This window comes from Macaca nemestrina, chromosome 4 (genome assembly GCF_043159975.1).
Source record: "Macaca nemestrina isolate mMacNem1 chromosome 4, mMacNem.hap1, whole genome shotgun sequence".
Taxonomy (NCBI): domain Eukaryota; kingdom Metazoa; phylum Chordata; class Mammalia; order Primates; family Cercopithecidae; genus Macaca; species Macaca nemestrina.
In genome coordinates, this window is record NC_092128.1 from 95,738,372 (window position 1) to 95,765,690 (window position 27,319).

At 43.7% G+C, this 27,319-nt stretch overlaps 1 protein-coding gene across 2 annotated transcripts; it reads right to left on the reverse strand.

Moving 5' to 3' along the window:
• Positions 1-22,292: 22,292 nt before the first annotated feature.
• LOC105475711 (cytochrome c, somatic) lies at positions 22,293-24,822 on the reverse strand. Of its 2 annotated transcripts, none has more exons than XM_011731202.2 (3): positions 24,668-24,822; positions 23,419-23,595; positions 22,293-23,308 (listed from the first exon to the last, which is right to left on the reverse strand). In XM_011731202.2, the coding sequence occupies exons 2-3, from the start codon at positions 23,585-23,587 to the stop codon at positions 23,160-23,162; spliced, it is 318 nt and encodes a 105-aa protein (XP_011729504.1). In that variant the 5' UTR covers positions 23,588-23,595; positions 24,668-24,822; the 3' UTR covers positions 22,293-23,159. The 2 variants fall into 2 exon arrangements, with proteins under 2 accessions (XP_011729504.1, XP_011729505.1); XM_011731203.2 differs by having other exon boundaries at positions 24,466-24,781.
• Positions 24,823-27,319: the final 2,497 nt, after the last annotated feature.

Below are 27,319 nucleotides of genomic sequence, written 5' to 3' on the forward strand. Positions count from 1 at the left end.
AATGATCATTTGAAAACAAAGTGCCATAGCTCTCCAATGCACTGGGGAAAATGTTTAACTTCAAAAACAAGTTGGCTTTTCAGTCAAAGTCAGGGAACTGACTGTGAAGAGAGAGATTCACGAACTCTTCCAGAATCTCAAAATAACTGACAGATACTAGTCACAGAATAGAATATTTATACCCTAGTTCAGTGTTAAGGCTCAAACAAATATCTAGAATTTACTAAACAGGATTAAAAAAATTATACACAGTCATGAAATTCTTCAGACTCACTCTTCAGATAACATAAATAAACATTTAACTTAAGCCCTGTGTAAGACCCTTATTAGAAATTCCAGTCACGAGGTCTGTGAGGCCCACCAACTGCTTCCTAGGAAAAGTACCTTCCTAAGAGCCCTGAATTAATTGATACAGGCCCTAGGTGGTTTTTGGAGTAAGAGAAGGCTATCAGGACAAAGATGGGCACCAAGCAACCTGTGAAGTGGCTTGGTTTAAAAAGCTCTACCTACCAAGGAGAGTTAATCAAGTCAGCTGAATTTTCTCACTTAGGTGGTTGAATGGGGGCAGGGTCAGCTAGTCAATAACAGGCATAGAGAAGACATCAAAGAGAAGCAAAGACTAAAAAGAGGAGCCATATTAATGGTAGCAAATTAGATGAAAGATCCAACGATGGCTGGACGCAGTGGCTCATGCCTGTAATTCAAGCACTTTGGGAGGCCAAGGCAGGTGGATTACCTGAGGTCAGGAGTTCAGGACCAGCCTGGCCTACATGGTAAAACCCCATCTCTACTAAAAAATTCAAAAATTAGCCAGGCGTGGTGGCAGGCGCCTGTAATCCCAGCTACTTGGGAGGCTGAGACAGGAGAGCTGCTTGAATCCGGGAGACGGAGGTTGCATTAAGCCGAGATCGCACCATTGCACTGCAGCCTGAGTGACAAGAGCGAAACTCCGTCTTAAAAAAAAAAAGAAAAGGAAAGAAAAGAAAGATCCAACAACTGCTGAAGGGGCAGACCTGTTAATCTGGTCCCTAAAGCTGCCTCAGACTGTGAATAGAGTTACTTTTACAGGCCTATGCCAGTCCAGTTTCCAACATTACAGTAAGTTTTTTTTCCAGTAAACCCCCATTTCCTGAGGGAGTCTGAGATCTCTGGTTCATGCAATCAAATAAGATTAATTAACAGCAGTGTGAGAAATAGAAATTAAATGAGGTAGCCTCTGCCATCCCAGAGCTTAAATTATTGTTGGGGAGATCATGCATATTAATTCAAGGAATATTTACTAGTTTCCTACTACCAAATAGTATATCGTTAGGGATACAAAAAATCTGTTCTATTTACAAAGATAAATAGAACATTGACCCTGTCCTCCAGGGCCTCAGAGACTGTGATGGGAAATATACAATGTGAAGGGGATGCCCAGCATGCAATGGGGGTGAGGGGAGTGGGTAAGAGATCGAAGATGCTTCTAATATCAGTGGTTACTGCTTCCTACTACTAGAAAAAAAAAAAAAATACTACCCAATGTGTCCATCTATGTGGAGGAAGCTCAGTTAATAGAACTCATGGTATTACCTCACTCCCTTACGTCTTACTCTGTAAATTTAGGGAGAATTGAAATAGGTCTGTATGGTTTGAATCTCTCTTTCCTTTTGGGAGCTAACAGTTTGGGGAAGCAGACATTCTCACTCCTCTGTCCAGCATGGCCTGCAAGTGGGTGCTGAAGTCTGTCTAACTCTGGGGTCCAGCCAGTAGGCTTGCTTGGTCTTGCCCTAAGCTTCCCAGCTTCATCTTTACCAGTAGATGAGGTGGTATTTAGTTTGCCATCTACCTTGTTCTTTGTTTTATTTTTCATTTTATTCAGGACTTGTGTGGGGAAGAGAGATCATTATTTGAACCCTCCTAGAGGCATCAACACCCACATGGAGGTTTTTAAGACCATATAAACTCTTCCAACCACTATTGTCTAAGCCATTGATGAAAGTGAACCAAAGCCAGAACACAGATTAATCAGCAATATATGACTTAAGGTCTGGGATAAAAAAGGATCTGGGTCAACTGTATTTTGCACTGAAATTTGAAAAAGGATTTTCCAGTTGGTAGCAGTGCAGTAAGACCTGTGGATTGTGGCTGGATCCCAGTAATGTTAGTGCTCTAGAATTAAGATCCCCAAACCCCGCCATCCTCTAGCTCCTGACTCAGTGAGGCCCAGCCTCGTCCTTGAATTTCCACACGTTCCATGGGTTGGGTGTGTTGGGAGACAGTTCTCCATGAGTCTCTCATGCGTCCACTCATCTTGTGAACACAGGTACTGTTCTGGAGAATACAGACTTAGTTCTGGATGATTTTTTTCCAGGATGTTTGTATAATGAACAGCCTTGGAAGATAAAGATAGTGTGTTCCTCTAGAGCAAAAGGTGAGTTTTGTTTACTGACTAGGAAAATAAAGATAATTTCTCCCAAGGGGGCAAAGTCATTCAGGTTTAGGCTCATTATAAAAGATTCAGGTTCCCTGTGCTCTGGGATCCTTGTGTAACGTAACCCACTGCAAGTATAGGTAATATCTGGCCATTTGTGTCACCCTATGGGACTTGGAGTTAAGGAACTGACACAGAAATGATGATACTCTGGCTTTTGCTATTCTAGCAATTAATAAATTTTCCTTTGTCTCTAACCAAGAGTCTTGTGTCTTTTGCCAGCATCCACAAAATGGTGGCAGGCTAACTTGTTAGCTTCCAAGTAGAGTAAAACCTCAGAATCTTCATTATTATTATTATTATATTTTTGAGACAGCGTGTCACTCTGTCACCCAGGTTGGAGTGCAGTGGTGCAATCATAGCTGACTGCATTCTTGAACTCCTGGCTCAAGCGATCCTCCTGCCTCGGTCTCCCAAAGTGCTGACATTATGGGTGTAAGCCACTACACCTGGCCTTCAGACTTTTCATTATTGATAGTATATCTTATTCTTTAAAAACTTGAACCTCCAAAACTTTCCTTTATCTGAGATATCTTCATGAAATCTCTTTTCTTTGCTAGGAGCCCTGACTAGAACATATTTAAAACAAATCGTGCTGGAGAAAAAGTCAGTTCCAGCTATAGGAGTGACACAAATGTTAACTGGGTGTGGGAACTAACAGCCCATGTAGATCTACCTGGAAGAGTCTGGGGAGTCACCCCAGTGAGGGACTAGCTGGGTATTTGCATAGGCCACGATTCCACTTCTTTGTCTACATCTTTTGCTCCTCATCTTTGCATAACCCAGAGGAGGTCAGTAGTGCCCTTTGCCTCATCAGCAAGTCACCAATGATTGTACCAATAATCTCTTTATTTTTCTTTTGAGAGATAATAATGCACTTAAAGCTTCCAATCTTCTTTGTGTGTTCTCAGTCACTAACTAGTACTTAGGCATAATATTTGTATACATTTATGGGGTTCAATGTGTTGTTTTGATATGTGCATACACTGTAGAAAGATTAATTCAAGCTAATTAACACATCCATCAACGGCTTATCATTTTTGTGGTAAAAACATTTAAACATCTACTCTTACAGCAATTTTGAAATATACGTTACTAACTATGGTCACCCTGCTGTGCAATAAATCACTAAAACTTTGTATGCATTGACCATTTCCCCTTTTTTCACTCTCTTCCCACCCACCGGCCACCCTCTGGTGACCACCATTCTACTCTCTGCTTCCATGAGTTCGAGTTTTTCAGATTCTTCATGCAAGTGACATGATGCAGTGTTTGTCTTTCTGAGCCTGGTTTATTTCATTTAGCATAATGCCCTTCAAGTTCATCCATGTTGTCACAAATGGCAGAATTTCCTTTTTATTTTTTATTTAATTTTATTTGTTTGTTTGTTTGTTTATTTATTATTTTTGAGACAGAGTCTCATTCTGTCACCCAGGCTGGAGTGCAGTGGTATGATCTCGGCTCACTGCAACCTCTGCCTCCCGAGTTCAAGCGATTCTCTGCCTCAGCCTTCTGAGTAGCTGGGATTACAGGCAACTGCCACCATGCACGGCCAATTTTTGTATTTTTAGTAGAGATGGGGTTTTGCTGTGTTGGCCAGGCTGGTCTTGAACTCCTGACCTCATGATCCACCTGCCTTGGCCTCCCAAAGTGCTGGGATTATATTTATTTATATTTTCTTGAGACGGAGTTTCACTCTTGTCGCCTAGGCTGGAGTGCAATGGTGCAGTCTCAGCTCACTGCAACCTCCGCCTCCCAGGTTCAAGCGATTCTTCTGCCTCAGCCTCCCAAGTAGCTGGGATTACAGGTGTCCATCACCACGCCAGGCCTTTTTGTTTTTTGAGATGGAGTCTCGCTCTGTTGCCCAGGCTGAAGTACAATGGCATGATCTTGGCTCACGACACAACCTCTGCCTCCCAGGTTCAAGCGATTCTCCTGCCTCAGCCTCCCAAGTAGCTGGGACTACAGGTGTGCACCACCATGCCTGGCAAAGTTTCGTATTTTTAGTAGAGACAGGGTTTCACTATGTTAGCCAGGCTGGTCTTCAACTCCTGACCTTGTGATCTGCCGGCCTCAGCCTTCCAAAGTGCTGGGATTACAGGCGTAAGCCACCGTGCCCAGCCTAATTTTTGTATTTTTAGTAGTGATGGGGTTTCACCATGTTGGCCAGGCTGGTCTCAAACTCCTGACCTCAGATGGTCCGCCTGCCTTGGCCTCCCAAAGTGCTGGGATTACGTTGTGTCACCGCACCCAGCCAGAATTTCCTTTTTAAAGGGTATCTAGTATTCTATTGTGTACATAGACCACATTTTCCTTATCCATTCATCTGTTGATAGAAGGCATAATATTTTTAAATTTTATTATCAGCCTCTAAACACGTCCTATGTTGTCACTGCATTTTAACTGTTCAGTCAAGGTGATGGACCATCCTGAGACATCCACATTCTCTCTGGGGACCCATGGGTAGTTACAATGACTGACCAGGGTTTGAAATTATGTAACATTAGATACTGAGAATTAAGGGTTAGGAGGTAGAACTGTATTAGGAAGAGCAAGAGTTTTGCAGTCAGAGAGTCTTGACTTTGAATCTTAGTTCTATAACTTACTAATGAACAATCTAACATCTCTTAGCTTCTGTTTCCTGATTAAATAAAGTGCAGTCAACAGTTACTGCCCCCGCCCCCAATATGCACAGGATTGTTAAGTGCTAAATGAGACCAGGCATAGATTAAACCCCTGGTGTCCATGCAATTGAAGCACAAAATATCGTAGTTATAAAATAGCAAGCATTATTGTTTTTAATAGGGATCTTTGACTCTGCTTAGCAAAATAGTCACAAATTGACTAATTTACAATCCATAGAGAAGAATTCAACCTATGTGAGGGCTATCAAACCTTTTCTCTTAGGAACTCCTGACCTTAGATGATCTGCCCGCCTCGGCCTCCCAAAGTACAGGGATTACAGGGGTGAGCCACCGCACCTGTAAAAAAACCCAACCAGGGTTTTTCTTTTATTTTGTTTTGTTGTTTTTAAAAAAATCTTTTTGAAGATAATGGAGAAGAAATCAGGACTTGAAAGGAGAAGACCTTGGAGAAAGAATTGTAAAGAGAGGTGAGGTGACATTCTGTAGCTACATTTTTCCTCTGAGTGATTACCACTCAGAGCAAAAGCCTAAGAACCCAGGGACAGGGCTTGGGTAGAGACCCTCTACTGAAAGGCAGAGAAACCATAGAGCTTTTGGCAGTATCTTGGGGATAAAGAAACAATAACCAGAGACTTGAAGGAAGAATGTCTCCGTGAAAAGGAAGGGGCAGAATATGTGCCCGAGCCTGCCCTTAAGACATTTGCTGCCGGGTATGGTGGCTCATACCTGTAATCCCTGCACTTTGGGAGGCTGAGGTGGGCAGATCACCTGAGGTCAGGAGTTCAAGACCAGCCTGATCAACATGGAGAAACCCCGTCTCTACTAAAAATACAAAATTAGCTGGGCATGGTGGCACATGTCTGTAATCCCAGCTACTCGGAGGCTGAGGCAGGAGAATCGCTTGAACATGGGAGGTGGAGGTTGTGGTGAGCAGAGATTCTGCCACTGCACTTCAGCCAAGGCAACAAGAGCGAAAACTCCGTCAAAAAAAAAAAAAAAAAAAAAGAAAGAAAGAAAGAAAGAAAAGACATTTGCTACATTTTCAAGCTGAACAAGGCAGGAGGCCAAGAAGCCCAGTGGAAAGTCCCCAAAGAGCTGAACAGAGTTGTTGTCAAAGAGATAAGGTTAAAGACTTGCCTTAGGATAGGCCCAGTCAACTCCCTAGGCTCTGTTAGAACTCCAAAAGCTACACTGTAAGAGTGGAGTTGACGGTGGCTCACGCCTGTAATCCCAGCATTTTGGGAGACTGAGGCAGGCAGATCACAAGGTCAAGAGATCGAGAACATCTTGACCAACATGAGGAAACCCCGTCTCTACAAAAATCAGCCGGCATGGTGGCGCGCACCTATAGTCCCAGCTACTCTGGAGGCTGAGGCAGGAGAATCGCTTGAACGCGGGAGGCGGAGGTTGTAGTGAGCCGAGATTGCGCCATTGCACTCCAGCCTGGGCAACAAGAGCAAAACTCCATCTAAAAAAAAAAAAAAAAAAAAAAGAAGAAGGAGAAGAAAAAGAAAAGAAAAAAAAATAGCATTGAGTTGAATAGCGAGACCCCGTCTCTACAAAAAATAAAAAAAAAAGCCAAGCATGGTTGAGCATAGCTTTAGTCCCAGCTACTCAGGAGGCTGAGGTGGGAGGATTGCTTGAGCCTGGAATGCTGAGCCTGCAGTGAGCCCTGGTCATGCCACTGCAGCCTGGGGGACAGAATGACACCCCATCTTAAAAAAAAAAAAAAGAGTGGAATTGAGCCAGAGGTAAAAGTCTTTCCACATTTTCAACCCAGCCTTGAGTCAGCACAGTCTCTAAACGGACTAAGATAATCATTCCATCTAAAAAAAGAAAGGGTAAACCTTCTCTGGAGTAAGATAACCTACAGAGCCACTATGAATTTTCATAGCCCACGTCAGCATTCAATTAAAAATGACCTGGCATTTCAAGAAAAAGGACAAAATGACTGAAAACGGAGAGAAATAAAAGCCAACAGATTAACAAACGATCCAGATATTGACGCTATTGAACAGGGATTTCAAGTTATGATTAATAACAAAATAGATTTCATCAGGTAATTGGAATTTATAATGATCATGACTGGAGTGGCTTAATATGGCAGGTAGGGAGACTAGTTCTGAGACTATAGCAGTTTCTCATTCTTGGTGCTATTGATGTTTTGGGCCAGATAATTCTTTGTTGTGAGGGCTGTCATGTGCACTGTGGGATGTTCAGGAGCATCTTTGGCCTCTAACCACTAGATGCCAGCGAGTGGCAGCCCCCTACACAGTGGTGACAACCAGAATGTCTCCAGACATTGCCAAATGTTCCCTAGGTGACAAATTTGCCCCCAGTTGAGAACCACTGGGCTACAGTAATAGCACAGAAGGAACATGCAAGCTTGAATCAGGAACTGATTTGAAGGATAATGGATAGAACCAAAAATATCCAGTGGTAAGTGAAGAAGTGGGAATGGGACGATCTAGTATATATGAGTAATTTCTGGTTTGGATGGTGTAAAGGTAGGCAATATAAGAGGATCAGGTTTTGGAAGAAAATTAATGAATTTATTTTGGATATGTTAGGTTTGAGGTGCTTGTGTTAATTTCCCACCACTATTGTAACAACTTACTGTACACTTTATCCTCTTACAGTTTTGGAGGTTAGAAGGCCAAAATGAGCCTCAGTGGGCTAAAAATCAGGGTGACAGCAAAGCTAGTTCCTTCTGGGGATTTGAAAAGGCAATCAATTCTGATATGGTTTGGCTGTGTGCCCACCCAAATCTCAACTTGAATTTTAGCTCCCATAATTCCCATGTGTTGTGGAAGGGACCCAGTGGGAGAGAATTGAATCATGGGGGTGGTTTCCTCCATACTGTTCTTGTGATAGTGAGTAAGTCTCACAAGAGCTGATGGGGAAACCCCTTTCACTTGGCTCTTGTGAAAGGAAAATATTTTGGCTGCAGCAAGCTGAGGAAAAGGGAAATTCAAGCTGGAAACTGCTCAGGGCTAACCTGCCTCCCATTCTATTCAAAGTTATCCCTCTGTTCACTGAAATAGATACATATTCTGATTGCCTCCTTTGGAAAGGTTTATCAGAAACTCAAAAGAATGCAACCATTTGTCTCACCTACCTGTGACCTGGAAACCTCCTAACCGATGTACTTTATATATATATATTGATTGATGTCTCATGTTTCCCTAAAATGTATAAAACCAAGCTGTGCCCCAGCCACCTTGGGCACATGTCATCAGGACTTCCTGAGGCTGTGTTATGGGTGTGCATTTTCAACCTTAGCAAAATAAACTTTCTAAATTGAGACTTGTCTCAAATTTTGGGGGTTCACATTCTCATTCTCTTTTTGCTAGCCGCCATGTAAGATGCCCGTTTACTCTTCCTTCATCTTCCACCATGATTGTGAGGCCTCTCCAGGCATGTGGGACAGTGTGTCAATTAAATCTCTTTCCTTTATAAATTACCCAGTCTCAGGTATGTCTTTATCAGCAGCATGAAAATGGATTACTACAGTAAATTGGTACAGATAGAGTGGGGTGCTGCTGTAAAGATACCCAAAAATGTGGAAGCAACTTTGGAACTGGGTAACAGGCAGAGGTTGGAACAGTTTGGAGGGCTCAGAAGATAGGAAAATGTGGGAAAGTTTAGAACTTCCTAGAGCCTTGTTGAATGGTTTTGACCAAAATGCTGATTGATAGTGACATGGACAAGGAAATCCATGCCAAGGTGGTCTCAGATGGAGATAAGGAACTTGTTGGAAACTGGAATAAGGTGACTCTTGTTATGTTTTAGCAAAGAGACTGGTGGCATTTTTCCCCTGACGTAGAGATTTGTGGAATGCTGAAATTGAGAGATAATTTAGGGTATCTGGCGGAAGAAATTTCTAAGCAGCAAAGCATTTCTAAGCAGCAAAGCATTCAAGAGGGTGCTGTTAAAAGCATTCAGTTTTAAAAGGGAAACAAGAGCATAAAAGTTTGGAAAATTGCAGCCTGATGATGCAATAGAAAAAAAAATTCATTTTCTGAGGAGAAATTGAAGCTGCTGCAGAAATTTGCATAAGTAACAAGGAGCCAAATGGTAACTGCCAAGACAATGGGGAAGATGTCTCCAGGGCATATCAGAGAACTTTCTGGCAGCCCCTCCCATTACAGGCCTGCAGGCATAGGAAGGAAAAATGGTTTTGTGGGGCAGGCCCAGGGCCCCTCTGTGCTGTACAGCCTAAGTACTTGGTGCCCTGTGTCCCAGTCACTCCAGCCATGGCTAAAAGGGGCCAAGGTACAGCTTGGACTTCAGAGGGTGCAAGCCCCAAGGCTTGGCAGCTTGCACATGGTGTTGAGCCTGCAGGTGCACAGACGTCAACTGGCCAGATGCAGTGGCTCATGCCTATAATCCCAGCACTTTGGGAGGCCGAGACGGGCAGATCACCTGAGGTTGGGAGTTCAAGACTAGTTTGACCAACTTGGAGAAACCCCGTCTCTACTAAAAATACAAAATTAGCTGGGCATGGTGGCACATGCCTGTAATTCCAGCTACTCAGAAGGCCAAGGCAGGAGACCAATCACTTGCACCCAGGAGGCAGAGGTTGTGGTGAGCCAAGATTGTGTCATTGCACTCCAGCCTGGGAAACAAGAGTGAAACTCCATCTCAAAAAAAAAAAAAAAAAAAAAAAAAAAAAAAAAAAAAAGACTGAGGTTTGGGAACCTCCACCTAGATTTCAGAAAACGTGTGGAAATGCCTGGATGTCCAGGCAGAAGTTTGCTACAGGAACAGGGCCCTCATGGAGAACCTCTGCTAGGGCAGTGTGGAAGGGAAATGTGGGGTTGAAGCCCCCACAGAGGTCCCCACTGGGAACTGCTTAGTGGAGCTGTGAAAAGAGGGCCACCATCCTCCAGACCCCAGAATGATAGATCCACTGACAACTTGCACTGTGCACCTAGAAAAGCTGCAGACACTCAATGCTAGACCATGAAAGCAGCCAGGAGGAAAGCTGTACCCTGCAAAGCCACAGGGCGAAGCTGCCCAAGACCATGGGAACCCACCTCTTGCATCAGCATGACCTGGATGTGAGACACAGAGTCAAAGGAGATCATGTTGGAGCTTTAAGATTTGATTACCCTGCTAAATTTCAGACTTGCATGGGGCCTTTAGCCCCTTTGTTTTGGCCAAATTCTCCCATTTGGAATGGCTATATTTACCCAATGTTTGTACCCTCATTGTATCTAGGAAGTAAGTAACTTGCTTTTAATTTTACAGTCTCATAGGCAGAAGGGGCTTGCCTTATCTCAGGTGAGACTTTGGACTGTGGACTTTTGAGTTAATGCTGAAATGAATTAAGACTTTGGGAGACTGTTGGGAAGGCATGATTGGTTTTGAAATGTGAGGACACAAGATTTGGAGGGCCTGGGGTGGAATGATATGGTTTGGCTGTGTCCCCACCCAAATCTCATATTGAATTTTTAGCTCCCATAATTCCCATGTGTTGAGATAATTGAATCATGGGTTTGGTTTCCCCCATACTATTCTTGTGGTAGTGAATAAGTCTCACAAGACGTGATAGGAGAAACCCCTTTTGCTTGGTTCTCATTCTCTTTGCTGGCCACCATGTAAAACACTCCTTTGCTCTTTTATCATCTTCCACCATGATTTTGAGGCCTCCCCAGCCATGTGGAACTGTGAGTCAATTAAACCCCTTTCCTTTATAAATTACCCAGTCTCAGGTATGTCTTTATCAGCAGCATGAAAATGGACTAATACATATTCCTTGCCTCTTTCAGCTTCTAGAGACTGCCAGTACTCCCCAACTGTGGCCACCTCACACCAGTCTCTGCTTCCTCTCTCACACTGCTGCCTTCTGACTCTGACTCCTGCTTCCCCCATTTTTAAATTTATTTATTTTTATTTATTATTTTTTGAGATGGAGTCTCACTCTGTCACCCAGGCTGGAGTGCACTGGCATGATCTCTGCTCACTGCAAGCTCCACCTCCCAGGTTCACGCCATTCTCCTGCTTCAACCTCCCGAGTAGCTGGGACTACAGGTGCCTGCCACCACACCTGGCTAATTGTTTTGTATTTTTTAGTGCAGACGGAGTTTCACCGTGTTAGCCAGGATGGTCTCAAGCTCCTGACCTCGTGATCTGCCCTCCTCAGCCTCCCAAAGTGCTGGGATTACGGGTGTGAGCCACCATGCCCAGCCCCCCTACTTCCTGCATTTATAAGGACATTTGTAATTATATCGAGCCCATCTAAATACTGCAGGGTATACTCCCTATCTCAAGATCCTTCTTAGTCACATTTGTAAAGTCCTTTCTGCCATACAAGGTACCATTCACAGGTTCCAGGGATTAGGGCATGGACACATTTGAGCCCTTATTTAGCCTTCCACAGTGTCTGTGGGGGAGCTCAGATAAATATGTCTAAAAGACAGTTGAGTGTATGGCTATTGAGCTCAAGACAGATTTGCATTGTGGATATGAAGTCATTGGCATTTGTGCTTAAGGCATGCGTGTAGATGTTGCCGGGGAAAAAAAATATAAAGAAAAAATTTTGAAGGCATAACTTTAGGGGTCACTATTACACAAGGAATGAGTGTATCAGAATTAGTGGCCAGGAGTGGTGGTTCACCCCTGTAATCCCAGCACTTTGGGAAGTTGAGGTGGGTGGCTCATGAGGTCGGGAGTTCAAGACCAGCCTGGCCAACATGGTGAAACCCCGTCTCTACTAAAAATACAAAAATTAGCCGGGTGTGGTGGTGGGCGCCTGTAATCCCAGCCACTCAGAAGGCTGAGGCAGAGAATTGCTTGAACCTGGGAGGTGGAGGTTGCAGTGAGCCGAGATCATGCCACTGTACTCCAGCCTGGGCGACAGAGATGCCATCTCAAAGAAAAAAAAAAAAAAAAAAAGAGAGTATCACCTGCATATTACAGAAATTGAAATGACAATAGTTTAAATAAGAATGGCAATTCTTAAACTGTTAAAGAAGTCTGAGTTAGCATGGCAACTTCATCACTTCCCCAGTGTGCCAGGTCCTTCTCTCCTCATGCTCTGCCATCCTCAAGTGTGTGGCTTCCATCCTCAGTGGTGCCACAAACCCCAGTTGGCTGCCAGTGGAGCTTCTGCCACTCCATCCCGGTTCCAGGCAGGAAAAAGAGAAAAAGCAAAGGGCAAAAGGGCAGTCCTCCTATCTGAGTCAGGTCTCTTTACAGAAGATTTCCCAGAAGTCCCACCCAACTGACTTCCACTTGACCCATTAATCACATCTATGGAAGCTGGACAATGTAGTCTCTTATAGGTACATTTTCCCCTGAAAAGAACCAAAGTTCTGTTACTAAAAATGAAGGAGAGAATGGGTATTGAGTAGACCAACAGCAATCTCTGCAAGACTGGACAAAAAAGAGGCCTACAGATGCAGTTGAGAAGGAATGACCAGTAAACTAGAAGAACCAATGGTGGGGAGGTTGTGGCTGTTTCCTAAAGGGCAGTTCTCTGCCTTCCTATGAACTCGAAAGGTAGTTGGATTTTAATATAGCCCCTGCTGTGTAGAAGGCCAAGAGTAAAGACATTAGCTCTCCACTTCCAAGGTATTCTGCTGGAGAACCAACTTGGGTGGAGGGGGGAACTGCTTCAGCTGACGGGATCCCTTAGAAAATCACATACCTTGCCTGTATTCTCTTGTATCTAATATAGGCCTTGTTGCTAACCTGCTTGATCAAGTTTAGCATAATGAGTAGGAAGCTATCAGAATCTTCAGGCAGGATATCTACAAAAGGAATCTGGCATGTACGGCCCACATTTTGTTTTATAATGGTAAAAGACTCTCTGAATCTTTTATTAAGACAGGGTCTCACTCTGTTGCCGAGGCTGGAGTGCAGTGGCACAATCATAGCTTACTGTAAACCTTAACTCCTAGGCTCAAGTGATGCTCCTGCCTCAGCCTCTCAAGTAGCTAGGGCTACAGGCACATGCCACCATGCATGGCTAATTTTATAAGAAATTTTCTGTAGAGATGGGGTCTTGCCATATTGTCCAGGCTTGTCTCAAAATCCTGCCTCAAGTAATCCTTCCTTCTCAGCCCAAAGCATTGGGATTACAGACATAAGACAACATGCTCAGGCTAACTGAATTTTTCCCTGACCTTGAAGTATAATACAAAAAAACGCTCCTTCATTCTTATTTTGAGAGATACCAGGTTGGGGGGGGGTGAAATGGGCTGGCCCTGTCACTTCCCACTAAGCACTGGTTCTTTAAATATCTTAACCTAGTCTAACTCAGGAGACTCATAAATTAAAAATCTCTCCCATAGGTCTCTTCCTGTACCATCTCTAACCTGTGCACTCAACATACAGTGTTTGTCTGGCATAGTGATTTTCTGTTATCACTATCACATATGCCCCATTCAAGAATTATAGGAGGGGCCAGGAGCAGTGGCTCACACTTGTAATCCCAGCATTTTGGGAGGCCAAGGCAGGTGGATCACCTGAGGTCAGGAGTTCAAGACCAGCCTGGCCAACATGGGAAACTCCATCTCTACTAAAAATACAAAAATTAGCCAGGCATGGTAGTGTGCCTGTAATCCCAGCTACTCGGGAGGCTGAGACAAGAGAATCGCTTGAACCCAGGAGGTGGAGGTTGCAGCGAGCCGAGACTGCACCACTGCACCGTAGCGTGGGCAACAGAGCAAGACTCCATCTCAAAAAATATATATATATATTATAGGAGGTGCTAATGTTCCAGAATCAAAACTCTTAACAACGTAACTACTGAACATTGCTCAACACAAGTTAGCAATGCATTGTGACAGGATGAGAGGCAGAACTAGTTCTTCATAGGTAAGGGCCCTCCAGGTGGCATCCTGCTATGACCTGGATCGAACATCCTAATAAATCCTCCTGGGAGATGGAACAGTGGAGGCTTGCAGCCAACCACTTAAACATTTCCCACTCTAAGCTGCCTCTAATGCACATATTCACATCTCAATTTGTTTCTCTTCTTGTTAAGATTCAGGAGAAATTGACTAGCGCTGGCATTATACCAGTAAATGGGATATTAAAAACTATGCCTTTCTTAGATTACTAGAGAAACTAGGCACACTTAGAAGATGAGAGTGTAGGCCGGGCGCGGTGGCTCAAGCCTGTAATCTCAGCACTTTGGGAGGCCAAGACGGGCGGATCACGAGGTCAGGAGATCGAGACCATCCTGGCTAACATGGTGAAACCCCGTCTCTACTAAAAAATACAAAAAACTAGCCAGGTGAGGTGGCGGATGCCTGTAGTCCCAGCTACTCGGGAGGCTGAGGCAGGAGAATGGCGCAAACCCGGGAGGCGGAGCTTGCAGTGAGCTGAGATCCGGCCACTGCACTCCAGCCTGGGAGACAGCGCGAGACTCCGTCTCAAAAAAAAAAAAAGAAAAAGATGAGAGTGTACACATATCAGTGTATACATACCTTTTGACTACAAGCCTTGCCCCCCGCCTTAGAAAAAGCTTTCAAGGTAAATGAAGTTTCAATGGAGGTTGAACTTAATTGATTCTTGGTCCAGGTCACTAAAAGTGCATGAGACATCACTTGATGAGTTAATGGTTAGAATTAAGGGCCAGAGTCAGGAATACATATCCCTAATTCCAGGCACTTCTCTCCCACTAAACCATCCTGTTTACTTCACTTGGAAGAATCATCTCAGTGGGCATCCTCTCTCCCCCAGGCAATATGTCCAATTGTTAAACAATTTGATAAATTGTTGCCCATCTAGTTCAAGAATAGCTAATCTTTGAATGTTTACTGACTGCTAGGCAACACGCCAATTACATTCTCTTGTTTAATCCTTAAAACCACCCTAAGGGCCGAAATAATTAGTGCCAGTTTACAGATGAGGAAACGAAAGTACAGAAAGGTTAATGTGCCTAAGGTTCCATTATGCAGTGTCAGTGGAGGTCTCAGATCCTTGGGCTGTCTTCCTCTAACATTCACCAGTAAAAAGGTGTAGAAGTTCTCATCTTACTGACAACACAACTGCCCCAACTCAGTGTAGATGACTTAAAAAATCTTAAAGATGTCTCCTGCCATCCCCAAATTGCAAAGATGTGTCCTTCCAACTTTTATGGGAGAGGGAGGCAGAGGACAAGGGGGTTGGGAATGGGTGTTAGAATGACTGTGTTGGGGTGTAGTATGTACAGCGAGTGTTCTCATGTGATTGACTATTCTGAAATATATCTGAATTAAGAACAACATTCAAAGTGAAGGACAGGGGACAACAGAAATCTTCCTCGTAGTCAGGAAGTAGAGAATTCGTATCTCTGGACGCACGACACATGCCCAATTCAGGTAGAGACAACTATAATTTCATTAAACTTAAACTGAATTAGAAAAATTAATTTCCAGAATTTACTTATATCGTTTAAATGTGGCTCCCCATGCAAAGTTCCTGTGCTAAAAAGAAAGTAGACATGTAGTCCTTCCAACTTTTATGGGAGAGGGAGGCAGAGGACAAGGGGGTTGGGAATGGGTGTTAGAATGACCGTGTTGGGGTGTAGTATGTAGAGCGACTGTTCTGATGTGATTGACCATTCTGAAACATATCTGAATGAAGAACAACATTCAAAGTGAAGGATAGGGAACAACAGAAATCTTCCTCGTAGTCAGGAAGTAGAGAATTTGTATCTGAAATGGGAGGCAAGGCCATCTGCTATAAGAAAGGCAGTGGGGATGAGGTAAGAATCATGAGGAGCACGACGAACATCTAAAATAACAATGAAGACTGGGATAAGAATGGATACATAAAAGGACAGCTGCACAAGGTTTCTGCTGGTTCAACTGAATCAGAGATGGTTAAGTTTACAGTGGTGTTGATGGACGGCAGTGTGACTTTCTCCTACGGTGTTCAGATCAGGTATGGAAGCAGAGAAAGATGGCTGGGCTGTTCTCAGGCTGTTTGCAGAATAGATGACACAAAAGGAAACACAAGTGACAAAGGTAGAGGATGCAGGCAATGCAGTGATTGAAAAGATACACTGAGAGGCTGGCTGAGGAAGGCAGGCTGAAGAGTATGATCAGGACCTGGGGGTTTTGATGCGTTCAAGGAGATACAGCAGAAAGTGGAACAGTATGAGGTTGTGATCAAAGATTGGTGTTTTGAGATTTCTAATTTCAGAGGTGGAGTAGTTCTGGAGTACTGATAAGTCTAAATTATAATGATGGGAAAGCCCTCAGAAGAGTTAAAATCAAGTAAAAAATTGAGGCTACAGTGGCATTAAGTATAGGTCTTTTGATTGTACACAGCTATTACCAGGGTAACTTTTAAAAATAAAGAAGGGTTGGGGTAGAGATCATAAGCCAGGTGAAGTGCTCAGTGAATGTAATGGTCTAGAAGTACACAGATGACAGCAAAAGGTCCAAAGGTCTGTGCAGATGTCAGAACACTCACACAAGTAGTTCCGCCTGTGAGAGAAGAGTCATTTGAAAGATGCCAAGACTACATGGCCTCTTTTGTGGACCATGTGGAAGCAGTGTCTATTTGTGAGGGCTGAGAAGTGCATGGGCCTGGAGAAAGCCCAGTTTCTATTAACAAAGTGTGTATGTTCTGTCAAGAGGCTAAAAGAGATGACCCAGTTTATGTGGAGTTTCAGAAGACACCGAGGAAGGGCTGGTGTCAGTACATCTGGTACTGCTAACAAGGTAGTGTACCTGTGTGACCTTTAGCAGTAACAACCTCTGAGCCTGTCCCCAGTGCCTTACAAGGTGCTGAGAATGAATTGAGATGTGAATGCACTTTATAACCACAAAGCAATTTAAGTTCAGGGACTAGAATTTAGGCAAAATGTCATGCTGAAGTATGTGGGTTATCAACATATTATTACAGCTACACATACATAAGGATTTTTATGATGTCTGTTTCATTCTATGTGAATGTGAAACTAACTTAAACCGAAGGAAGTGAGAAAATAAGAGCAGTCAAGCATGTCAGATGTCACACAGATTGAGTCAATTGAGAATAGAAAACATCGACTTACAGGTTATTGCTAATCTTGGAAGTAGTGATTTTTCACTATGTGACTTTCAAGGAATTTGACATAGATATGAACAAATTTTTCTGTGCTTGCCAGTTACAGGCCTTCTTCACACATCATTCAATGAATCTTTTGAGGTGCTTATTCCCATTCTCCACAAATACGAGGTTGTGTTAATCACAGCTTGGCAAAGCAAAGCTCTAAACACAGGACTGAGAAACTGTAAAATGCCACACTAAATATTTTAGGCTTTGTCACAACCACTAACCTCTAATGTTGCAGCCCAAAGCAGCCCTAAACAATACACTAATGAATGTGACTGTGATCCAATAAAGTTTTTTTTTTTTTTTTTTTTGAGACAGAATCTTGCTCTGTCACCCAGGCTGGAGTGCAGTGGCCTGATCTTGGCTCATTGCAACCTCTGCCTCCCAGGTTCCAGCGATTCTCCTGCCTCAGTCTCCCAAGTAGCTGGATTTCAGGTGCCCACCACTACCCCCAGCTAATTTTTGTATTTTAGTAGAGACGGGCTTTCACCATGTTGGTCAGGCTGGTCTCAAACTCCTGACCTCGTGATCTGCCTGCCCCGGCATCCCAAAGTGCTGGGATTACAGGTGTGAGCCACTGCACCTGGCCCAATAAAGTTTTCTTTAAAAAACAGGCATCTGGTCAGACTGCGTCCACGGGCTGTTTATTGACACACACTAAACACAATTTTCTCCTAATCCTAGACCCAGCGCTTTCTGCATTACACTAGTCCAGCAGTCCTTTCTTAAAACTACACTGTTCAAGCTACAGACATATTTAAATGTTTACATTTAAAATGTTAAATTTAACATGTTTAAATCTTCATAGACACATACAACCTACACATTTACTCTTTGAGAAATGGACGCAGTAAATTTACTTAGCTTTCTGTGGGAAATGATAGCCTGAGGGTATGATGTTTTCAAATACCCCAAACTCCAACTAAGATAACCTGGAACCTAGTAAATGGATATCCAGTATTTTGTACTAAACTCTAAGGATATGAACATCAGGACAATGGTTATTCTGAGGCACAGAAAATACAGCCAAAGCAGCAGCTCAGTATGTACCCCGGCAGTGCCTAGAAGAGACTAATGTGGGAGACAAAGTTTCTGGTCAGGTGTATTTGTATACTCGGTCAGGCATATGCCTTGGATTACATAGCTCTCACCCCCAACTTGGCAACATCTTACTGGTTTTCAGAATATTCTGGTAAGATGACGGATTGCCAAAAGAGCTCATGAATGAATATCTTCCATTCTAAGAAAACTATTTTTTTTTTTTTTTTGAGATGGAGTTTTACTATTGTTGCCCATGCTGGAGTGCGATGGTACGCAGCAGGTTCAAGCGATTCTCCTGCCTCAGCCTCCCAAATAGCTGCAATTACAGGTGCCTGCCACCACATCCAGCTAGTTTTTATATTTTTGGTGGAGATGGGGTTTCACCATGTTGGTCAGGCTGGTCTCAAACTCCTGACTTCAGGTGATCTGCCTGCCTCAGTCTCCCAAAGTGCTGGGATTACAGGCATGAGCCACCACACGCAGACCACATTGTTTTTTTCTTTTTAAGAGATGGAGTTTGCTTTACTCTGTTGCCCAGGCTGGAGTGTAGTAGCACACTCATAGCTACACTGCAGTCTCAAACTTCTGGGCACAAGCAGTCCTCCTGCCTCAGAGTGGCTGGGACTACAGGTGTGCACCATGACGCCCAGTTATTTAGTTTACTCTTGCCCAAGTTTAAATGATATTAAACAATCTGAGACTAGTCAGCCAACTGTCCTTAGTACGACCTCCTTCTTGACAGCCATGTGGATTCTATCACACCTTTTATAATTTACAGCAATCTTCAGTGGTTAAAGCAAAAATGTGTATCTATAAAAGAATCTGAGAAAAATGCAGGAAAAGGATGACAAAAGGTACATCCCTAGCTACCACCAGAATGTTACCTATCTAAAATGAACTGCCAACTTACGAACAGGTAAAACATACGGTAAAATTATAAAGGTGACCACAACAGGAACTGGAATCTGTTCTGAAGGACAATATAACGTACTTGCAAGAATTCTAGATTTTTTTGTTTTTGGAGACAGTTTCACTCTTGTCACCCAGGCTGGAATACAGTGGCACAATCTTGGCTCACTGCAACCTCCACCTCCCAGGTTCAAGTGATTCTTGTGCCTCAGCCTCCCAAGTAGCTGAGATTACAGGTGCCCGCCACCACACCTGGCTAATTTTTATATTTCGCCATGCTGGCCAGGCTGGTCTCAAACTCCTGACCTCAAGTGATCTGCCTGCCTTGGCCTCCCAAAGTGCTGGGATTACATGCATGAGTAACCACACCCAGCTAATTCTAGATTTGATAAGAGCACAGGGGAAGTACTTTTGTTACAGACCACTGGTTCTAGTCCTAGACTCAGACTGTCAATACATTAGCCACTAGCCACTTGTGCCTATGTAAATTTAAAATAAAATACTTTCTAGTCACGCTAGCTGTATTTCAAGGGCCTAACAGCCACATGTAGTTAGTGGCTACCATACTGTAAAAGCAAAAGCCTAGAAAATATCCATCGTCACAGAAAGTGCTATTAGACAGCACTGTTCTAGACAAAATAGAGTGTAGGTGGCATTTGAATATCCCTTAAATAAATCTGGCTCTTACTTTTGGTTCTACCAACCGAGCCACCTACAGTGAAGCATTAGAAATGAAAACATGTGGGTTCTAGTGTTAGCTCTTTCTTCCCCAGTTTCCTTATTTCTGAAAGTATATATCCCTGATAGAAACGTTCTTTTTAAAAAATTACAGAATCGACTAGGCGCAGTGGCTCACGCCTGTAATCCCAACACTTTGGGAGGCCAAGGCGGGTGGATTACCTGAGGTCGGGAGTTCGAGACCACCCTGTCCAGCATGGAGAAACCCCATCTCTACTAAAAATACAAAATAAGCCGGGCGTGGTAGCACATGCCTGTAATCCCAGCTACTCGAGAGGCTGAGTCAGGAGAATCACCTGAACCTGGGAGGCGGAGGCTGCGGTAAGCAGAGATTGCGCCATTGCACTCCAGCCTGGGCAACAAGAGTGAAACTCTGTCTCAAAAAATAAATAAATAAATAAGTAAATAAATAAATAAATAAAATAAAATAAAAAGTTACAGAATCACTTACATTTTAAACCACCAGAAGTACTTGGGCATAACTGACCTAGAACACAGCAGTTACTCATCTGTGCCAACACAGACCTTAATATAGGAGGTACAGAAATGAGAAAAATTGGTTGGACGTGGTGGCTCATACCTGTAATCCTAGCATTTTGGGAGGCCAAGGTGGGTGGATCACAAGGTCAGGAGTTCAAGACCAGTCTGGCCAACATGATGAAACGCTGTCTCCACTAAAAACGCAAAAATCAGCCAGGCATGGTGGCCAGTGCCTGCAATCCCAGCTACTCGGGAGGCTGAGGCAGGAGAATCGCTTGAAAATGGAAAGTGGAGGTTGCAGTGAGCCGAGACTGCACCACTGCACTCCAGCCTGGGCGACAGAGTGAGACTCCATCTAAAAAATAAAAGAAAAGAAAAAAGAGGGCTGGGCGCGGTGGCTCAAGCCTGTAATCCCAGCACTTTGGGAGGCCGAGACGGGTGGATCACGAGGTCAGGAGATCGAGACCATCCTGGTGAACACGGTGAAACCCCCGTCTCTACTAAAAAAATACAAAAAACTAGCCAGGCGTGGTGGTGGGCGCCTGTACTCCCAGCTACTCGGGAGGCTGAGGCGGGAGAATGGCGTAAACCCGGGAGGCAGAGCTTGCAGTGAGCTGAGATCCGGCCACTGCACTCCAGCCTGGGAGACAGAGCGAGACTCCGTCTCAAAAAAAAAAAAAAAAGAAACAAGAGAAATTTTAAACCTGAAAAAAAATTAAACCTAAACCTAAGTTACTATTGGGCTGATTACTTCTGGGTTAAATAAGATTTCTGAATTTGAAAACCAGGCAGGACCTGGTGGCTCACGCCTGTAATCCCAGCACTTTGGGAAACCAAGGCAGGTGGAGAGATTGCTTGAGCTCAGGAGTTTGAGACCACCCTGGGGCCACATGGCAAAACTCTATCTCTACAAAAAAACTAGCTGGGCATGGTGGTGAACACCTGTAGTCCCAGCTACTTGGGAAGCTTAAGTGGGAGAAATCTCTTGAGTCTGGGAAGTGGAGGTTGCAGCCAGCCAAGAGCACGCCACTGTACCCCAGCCTTGGCGACAGTGTGACCATGTCTCAAAAAACAAACAAAACCTCACAACTAGCCGAGATGAAAGGTTGAACACATTTCTGTATTTCTGTATCTACCTTAATATGTTTGTTTCCTGTATCATTTCCAGAATGCCAAAAAAAAAAAAAAAAAGAAAATCAACTCTCTAGCCTTTACTTTAGGTCTTTCACATTAGTCCAGGATTGTCCCCTTGTTAAGTTAATTGCTACACTGTCCCTGAATACCACTAACTTTATGCAGTCACCAAGTCCTCTGCTACAAGGCCTTTTAAAGGCTGAAATCTTAAAAGTATTTCCAGGATGCATCTTTAAATTCCCCACCATAACTCAGACTAGGATTTCAAATATGAATTACAGCAAGCTTTCCACATTTCTTCTACAAATAAAAATAAGACTCACATGTTATAAATTGCTTTCAGGCCTTAAACACCTATCTAATCATCCCAATCACCTTTGAGACTATGGATTTACATCTTCCCAGTCTTCTCACTGTCCCACAAAGATACAGCTCTCAGCTCGCCAGCACAGATTTATTTTCTCATCATTCTTTATGTCTTACCTTGTGCTCACCATCTCCATAAAATCTCCAAGGACTATTCTAAATGTGTATGGCACAGACTATGCATGAAATAATTCAGTATGTAATTACACTGTTACACATCAGAAAACTATGACCAGAAGCATTTGTCTGTCCATGTCTGGCATAAATGCTGCAGTTCTCAATCTGGGCAAAGAAACTAAGAGTCAATTAGTGAAGTGTTATTCTAGTTCAGGCAGTCCTAGAAAACCAAGTAAACAATCTAGCACCATGACTGGTTAATGCTGCTGCACTGATATTTAGGGCTCCTGCACTTTTTAATCATTAAAGTTTCTGCATCAGTCATGAAATCAAGCACAGTCAAAAAATCATGATCTGTGGTTTTCTTTTTAATTATCTTTAGTCTTGCGATCACACATTTTAAAATTTGTGTATATCCCTGCTACTTTAATCCTTTTAAGTTGGCAAAAGCACCATTCCCAATCACAAATACACAGTTCTACAGTTTTATGTTTCTGAATGGCTGTTTAAAGACAATCCTAAATTATAACTTAGTTTGACTTAGATTGTAAAGAATTCAAGAGTGAAGTTTAACTTGCTACTATTTTAAAAGCATGTGACCTTATAGATTTGTAAGATGTGAGAAGTGTTGAATAATCTTTAATATTACACATAAACCATACTAAAATGCTTTTCAATAAGTAAAAGGAACCATTTTAAATACAGGGAATTATAATTAGATTGGCATCGTTAAGGCCAAAACTCTAGACATTGCTACCTTATTTATCTTCAACCCTTGCCTTTAAGAGGCAAATGAACACAAAACACAGGTGAATCTTGCTTAGTTCTGAGACAGTGAAGGAATTTCCCCAGTATTTAAATATATTCACAAACCAGCTATATAAATCTAAATATAAAACCAATCTCCAGTAAGTTTTAAGATGGCACTCACCATCTTTGCGAAAAGTTGAACATTGCTAACAAAGTCTAATCATATCTTTAGAAGGGGTAAACAGTGATAGCATTTACTGAATTGGAATTACTATTAAAATTCAAAAACTGAACATATTCATTTAACCACAAGCCAGTCTTAGTTTTAAATCAGGACTGCCCAACAAAATATTCTGTCAGTCATTCATGATCTGAATTCTGGTGTATGAGATCTATTAAAGTATGGTACACATAAAAAAGTCATGAGACATTTGTTTTGTAATAAATAAGGCAGTGGCCAATTATTACTCATTAGTAGCTTTTTTGAGATAAGCTATCAAGTCTGCCCTTTCTTCCTTCTTCTTAATGCCGACAAAGATCATTTTTGTTCCAGGGATGTACTTCTTGGGATTCTCCAAATACTCCATCAGTGTATCCTCTCCCCAGGTGATGCCTAAACAAGAAAGAATGCATCGGTTAAGTATTTCACACTCCTCATAGTGTGTCACAGGTGACATTCGTGCGTTTTGTACTGTTTTATTTTATTTAACAAGTGGCTCTTACCTTTGTTCTTATTGGCGGCTGTGTAAGAGTATCCAGGGGCCTGACCTGTCTTCCGCCCGAAGAGACCATGGAGATTTGGCCCAGTCTTGTGCTTGCCTCCCTTTTCAACGGTGTGGCACTGGGAACACTTCATAATAAAAATCTTCTTGCCTTTCTCAACATCACCCATATTTAATTCTAAAAACGAAAGCCCCAACTTAGTAATTTTTCCTCAGGTAACAAATACAGTGTAAATGAATGACCACTCTAGCCACTTAATTACCAATCCATTGGTAATTTATGTCATTAAATACCAGAATTAATCTTGTATTGCTTTAATACTCTTTATACCAAATACTCTTTAATACCAAAAACATTTTTTAGGAGCACCTCCTCAAAAACCTATTTTCGTGTGTACACGTGAAGGAACGTTAAAGCCCAAGCAAGCAAAGAGGGAACCTAATTCAAACTCCAGTTTCAGAAGAGAAAATCATGGTCACTAAGTCACAGATCTGAAGCTGAAGGGTGATCACATTAAGCCAAAATCACCACAATTTCAATTTTTAAGAAGGCCTAGTCATTTAATCTTACTACCATGTAAAGCTACCTCTTCCTGAGGATATTGCAAAGCACACAAATATTTAAAAAGCGGTACTGGCTGTTTCTACCTGCCCAGGTCACAGGAGTAGCCTGACACTCGAACTTGTAAATGGGAACGCAGGGGCAGGCTGCACGGTCCCCCCAGGACATCCCCACTCTCCTACCTGTGATCCCCCGGGGCGAACATGAGGTCACCCATCCAGATCGGTTTCAAGGTGACTGATGAAACTGTTTCTAGGATGTCAGAACGACTGACGGAAGAAACGTGCCCACGTAAAGAAATGGCCCCTTATTAGAAGAGCAACAGCTTTTGCCCTCTGAAGGAGAACGTGAAGTGCTAAGCTTCGGCTTTCCGGGTGGGAAGTCTTGCCTATCATTTCCATAGCCCCTCCGCAACCACTACGAAAGGGGCCGCGTCTTCCTCGGATCTGCATCTAAGCCGCCTCTAGTCCCTGACTGAGACCATACCTGTCCCTAGTTAGGGCCGCCGCACCTCAAGCGGTTACTCGCCCGGTTCGGTCTGACCACAGTCCAGGGTCCTCACTCCCGGCCCTCCCACGCAGCGCGGGCTCCACTCGGAGGCTCCCCGCGTGGGTCTCGGTCGCTCGCGAGTGCGCGCCGCCCACAGCTCTGCCTCTAACCAGGTGCGGCTTCCGCGACCCGCTCTCACCTCTTTTTAGTCGCTGGCGCAACGAAGATTCCCGCTCCAAAGCAGGACGTCCCCACTCTCTAAGTCCAAGGACACGCCGGTCCGCGCTTAAGTACCGGTGTAAGTGCAACCAAACTCGCTCCGCGCTCCCGCGCCCTGACGGGCGGCCGAGCTGGCGACTACGCAGTAACGTCGCCGCACCTCATTGGCTCCAGTCCCAATGCCTGCGCAAAGGACCTGCGCGCGCATGCAGGCGAGCAGGTTAGGGTGTGCGGCGTGCGTGCCCTTCCTCTCGAGGCCTTTCTTGCCCGGCCGTTACGACAGGCCTTTGGTCGTACGACAACGAGGTGGTGTCGGGAGGGGTGATGTCACCCGCGGGCCTCTGTGCGCTTGCGTGTGCTGGAGGAACGGGGAGGGTGGGGCGGAGTCGCCTTGTTGGCGCGTTCCCCTGCTAAAGTATCAGTTCTTGGGCGTGGTGATGTAATGATCTTTGAGCAGTGCGTTCTGCCCGTCCAGGAAAAGACGCCCTAGTTTTGGCGCACCTAGAGGTCTCCTAGCTACTATCTTGTCAGCTGGCGACCTTTACCCAGACTCTGTCCTGCTCCCTTGGCTGGCGCCAGCAGCATCCTAGAGGGACAGCCTGGAACCAGGAGTTACACGAGTTGGGCAGCAGCTCGTGACCTTGTTCTAGTTCCACCTCTACTCCGTTACTTTCAGTCATCTTCCAGCTCTCCGCTTGATGGACGCCCCAAGACTGAGGAACGTGCTGCATTTGCTGCAGAACAGGATTATCCCTCTGACCCCTTACCTGTCAGCGTCTTTTCTGCTAACGCCCTCCTCCCCCTCGCGTTCGTGTGCCGAAAGAACACAGAATGTGTGCTGGCAACATCTAGAAAGAAACATTTTTAGATGATTAGAGAATTATTGGAAATCTAGAGGATTTGCATCCCTTCTTACCTAGGTAAAGGTCATGTTCAAGTAAACTTAATGCAGTTAAGATCATATTGGAAATAAAGGCGTTAATACCCAGCTTTTAGTTATCATAGCCATCCTTTAAAACTAGATCCCCTTCCTGACATGCCTAGTTCTGTCACTGGTTTTCTTGACTCCTTTACCCCTCAAATTCTGGTCCCAAGTTCTGATTAATTTTTCCATCTTTCTTGTTTTTTTTTTTTTTCTTCTCTCTCCTTGTATTCTGTCTGGCACTGCCGCATTAAGTCAAGTGTTTATTGGCCGGGCGAGGTGGTTCACGCCTGTAATCCCAGCACTTTGGGAGGCCGAGGCGGGTGTATCACTGAGGTCAGGGGTTCGAGACCCGCCTGACCAACATGACGAAACCCCGTGTCTACTAAAAATACAAAAATTAGCCGTGCGTGGTGGCGCGCGCCTATAATTCCATCTACTCAGGAGGCTGAGACAGGAGAATCGCTTGAACCTGGGAGGCAGAGGCTGCAGTGAGCCGAAATCGTGCCACTGCACTCCAGCCTGGGCGACAGAGTGAGACTCTCTCAAAAAAAAAAAAAAAAAAAAAAAAAAAAAAAAGTGTTTATCGAATGCATGTTATGTGCCAGGTATTTTTCTAGGTACCTGGAGTATTATAAATCAGTGAGGACTCTTTCTGGTGGAGCTTACATTCTGGGATCCTTTTTCCCATCCTGCAACTTAAGTGATAGATACAAGGAGGTTGACGTAGATTATCTTAGATCACTTCCAAACCACTGGTCTTATTATTTCTGCTCCGATCCTCCATCTCCCTATATGACGAGTATTTTTTTGTTTCTGAACTGTCCTGACTTCCAGTTCCCCTCTAATTTCACACACTACAGCCACAGTCTTCCTATAAAACAGAGCAGAAATCACCACACTTATTCAAGACCTTTTGTGCTTTTTGGAGGGGACAAAGATAGTCAGCATTTGGATGTAACTCCTTAAGTAGGCTTATTTGGCAAACTATTGAAATTTTTAAAAGACCAAGCTTAGCAACACCTTGAAAATTCAGCACATCCTTATGAAGCCAGGTCCTGATATTGCCACTCATACCCTTCTAAGGACAATGTAGTCCTTAAATAGGTAACTGTTCTATCATCAGAAGTAACTACTCTCTGTTCATACTGATGAGGTTTCATGTGCTGATACTGCAGATCATATAGATGTAGGAATAAGTCAGCCAAATGAATGGATTGAAGCCATTTTAAATTTATTCTCATGACAGGAAGAATAGAAAACAGGAAGCATTTGTTTGTTTGTTTGTTTGTTTGTTTTTTGAGATGGAGTCTCGTTCTGTCCTTGCCCAGGCTGGAGTGCAGTGGTGTGATCTCAGCTCACTGCAACCTCTGCTTCCCAGGTTCACGTGATTCTCCTGCCTCAGCCTTCTGAGTAGCTGGGATTACAGGCACAGACCACCACGCCTGGCTAATTTTTTGTATTTTTAGTAGAGACGGGGTTTCACTATGTTGGCCAGACTGGTCTTGAACTCCTGACCTGGTGATCCACCTGCCTCAGCCTCCCGAAGAGCTGGGATTACAGGTGTGAACCACTGCGCCTGGCCAGTTTTTTTTTTTTTTTTTTTTTTTTTTAACTAAGGAAATTGTGGATAAAGAGTTGCTATTGAAAGTAATGGGAAGATGAAGAGACAGAAAGAACAACCACAAAAATGAACAGTTAGCATCTTCC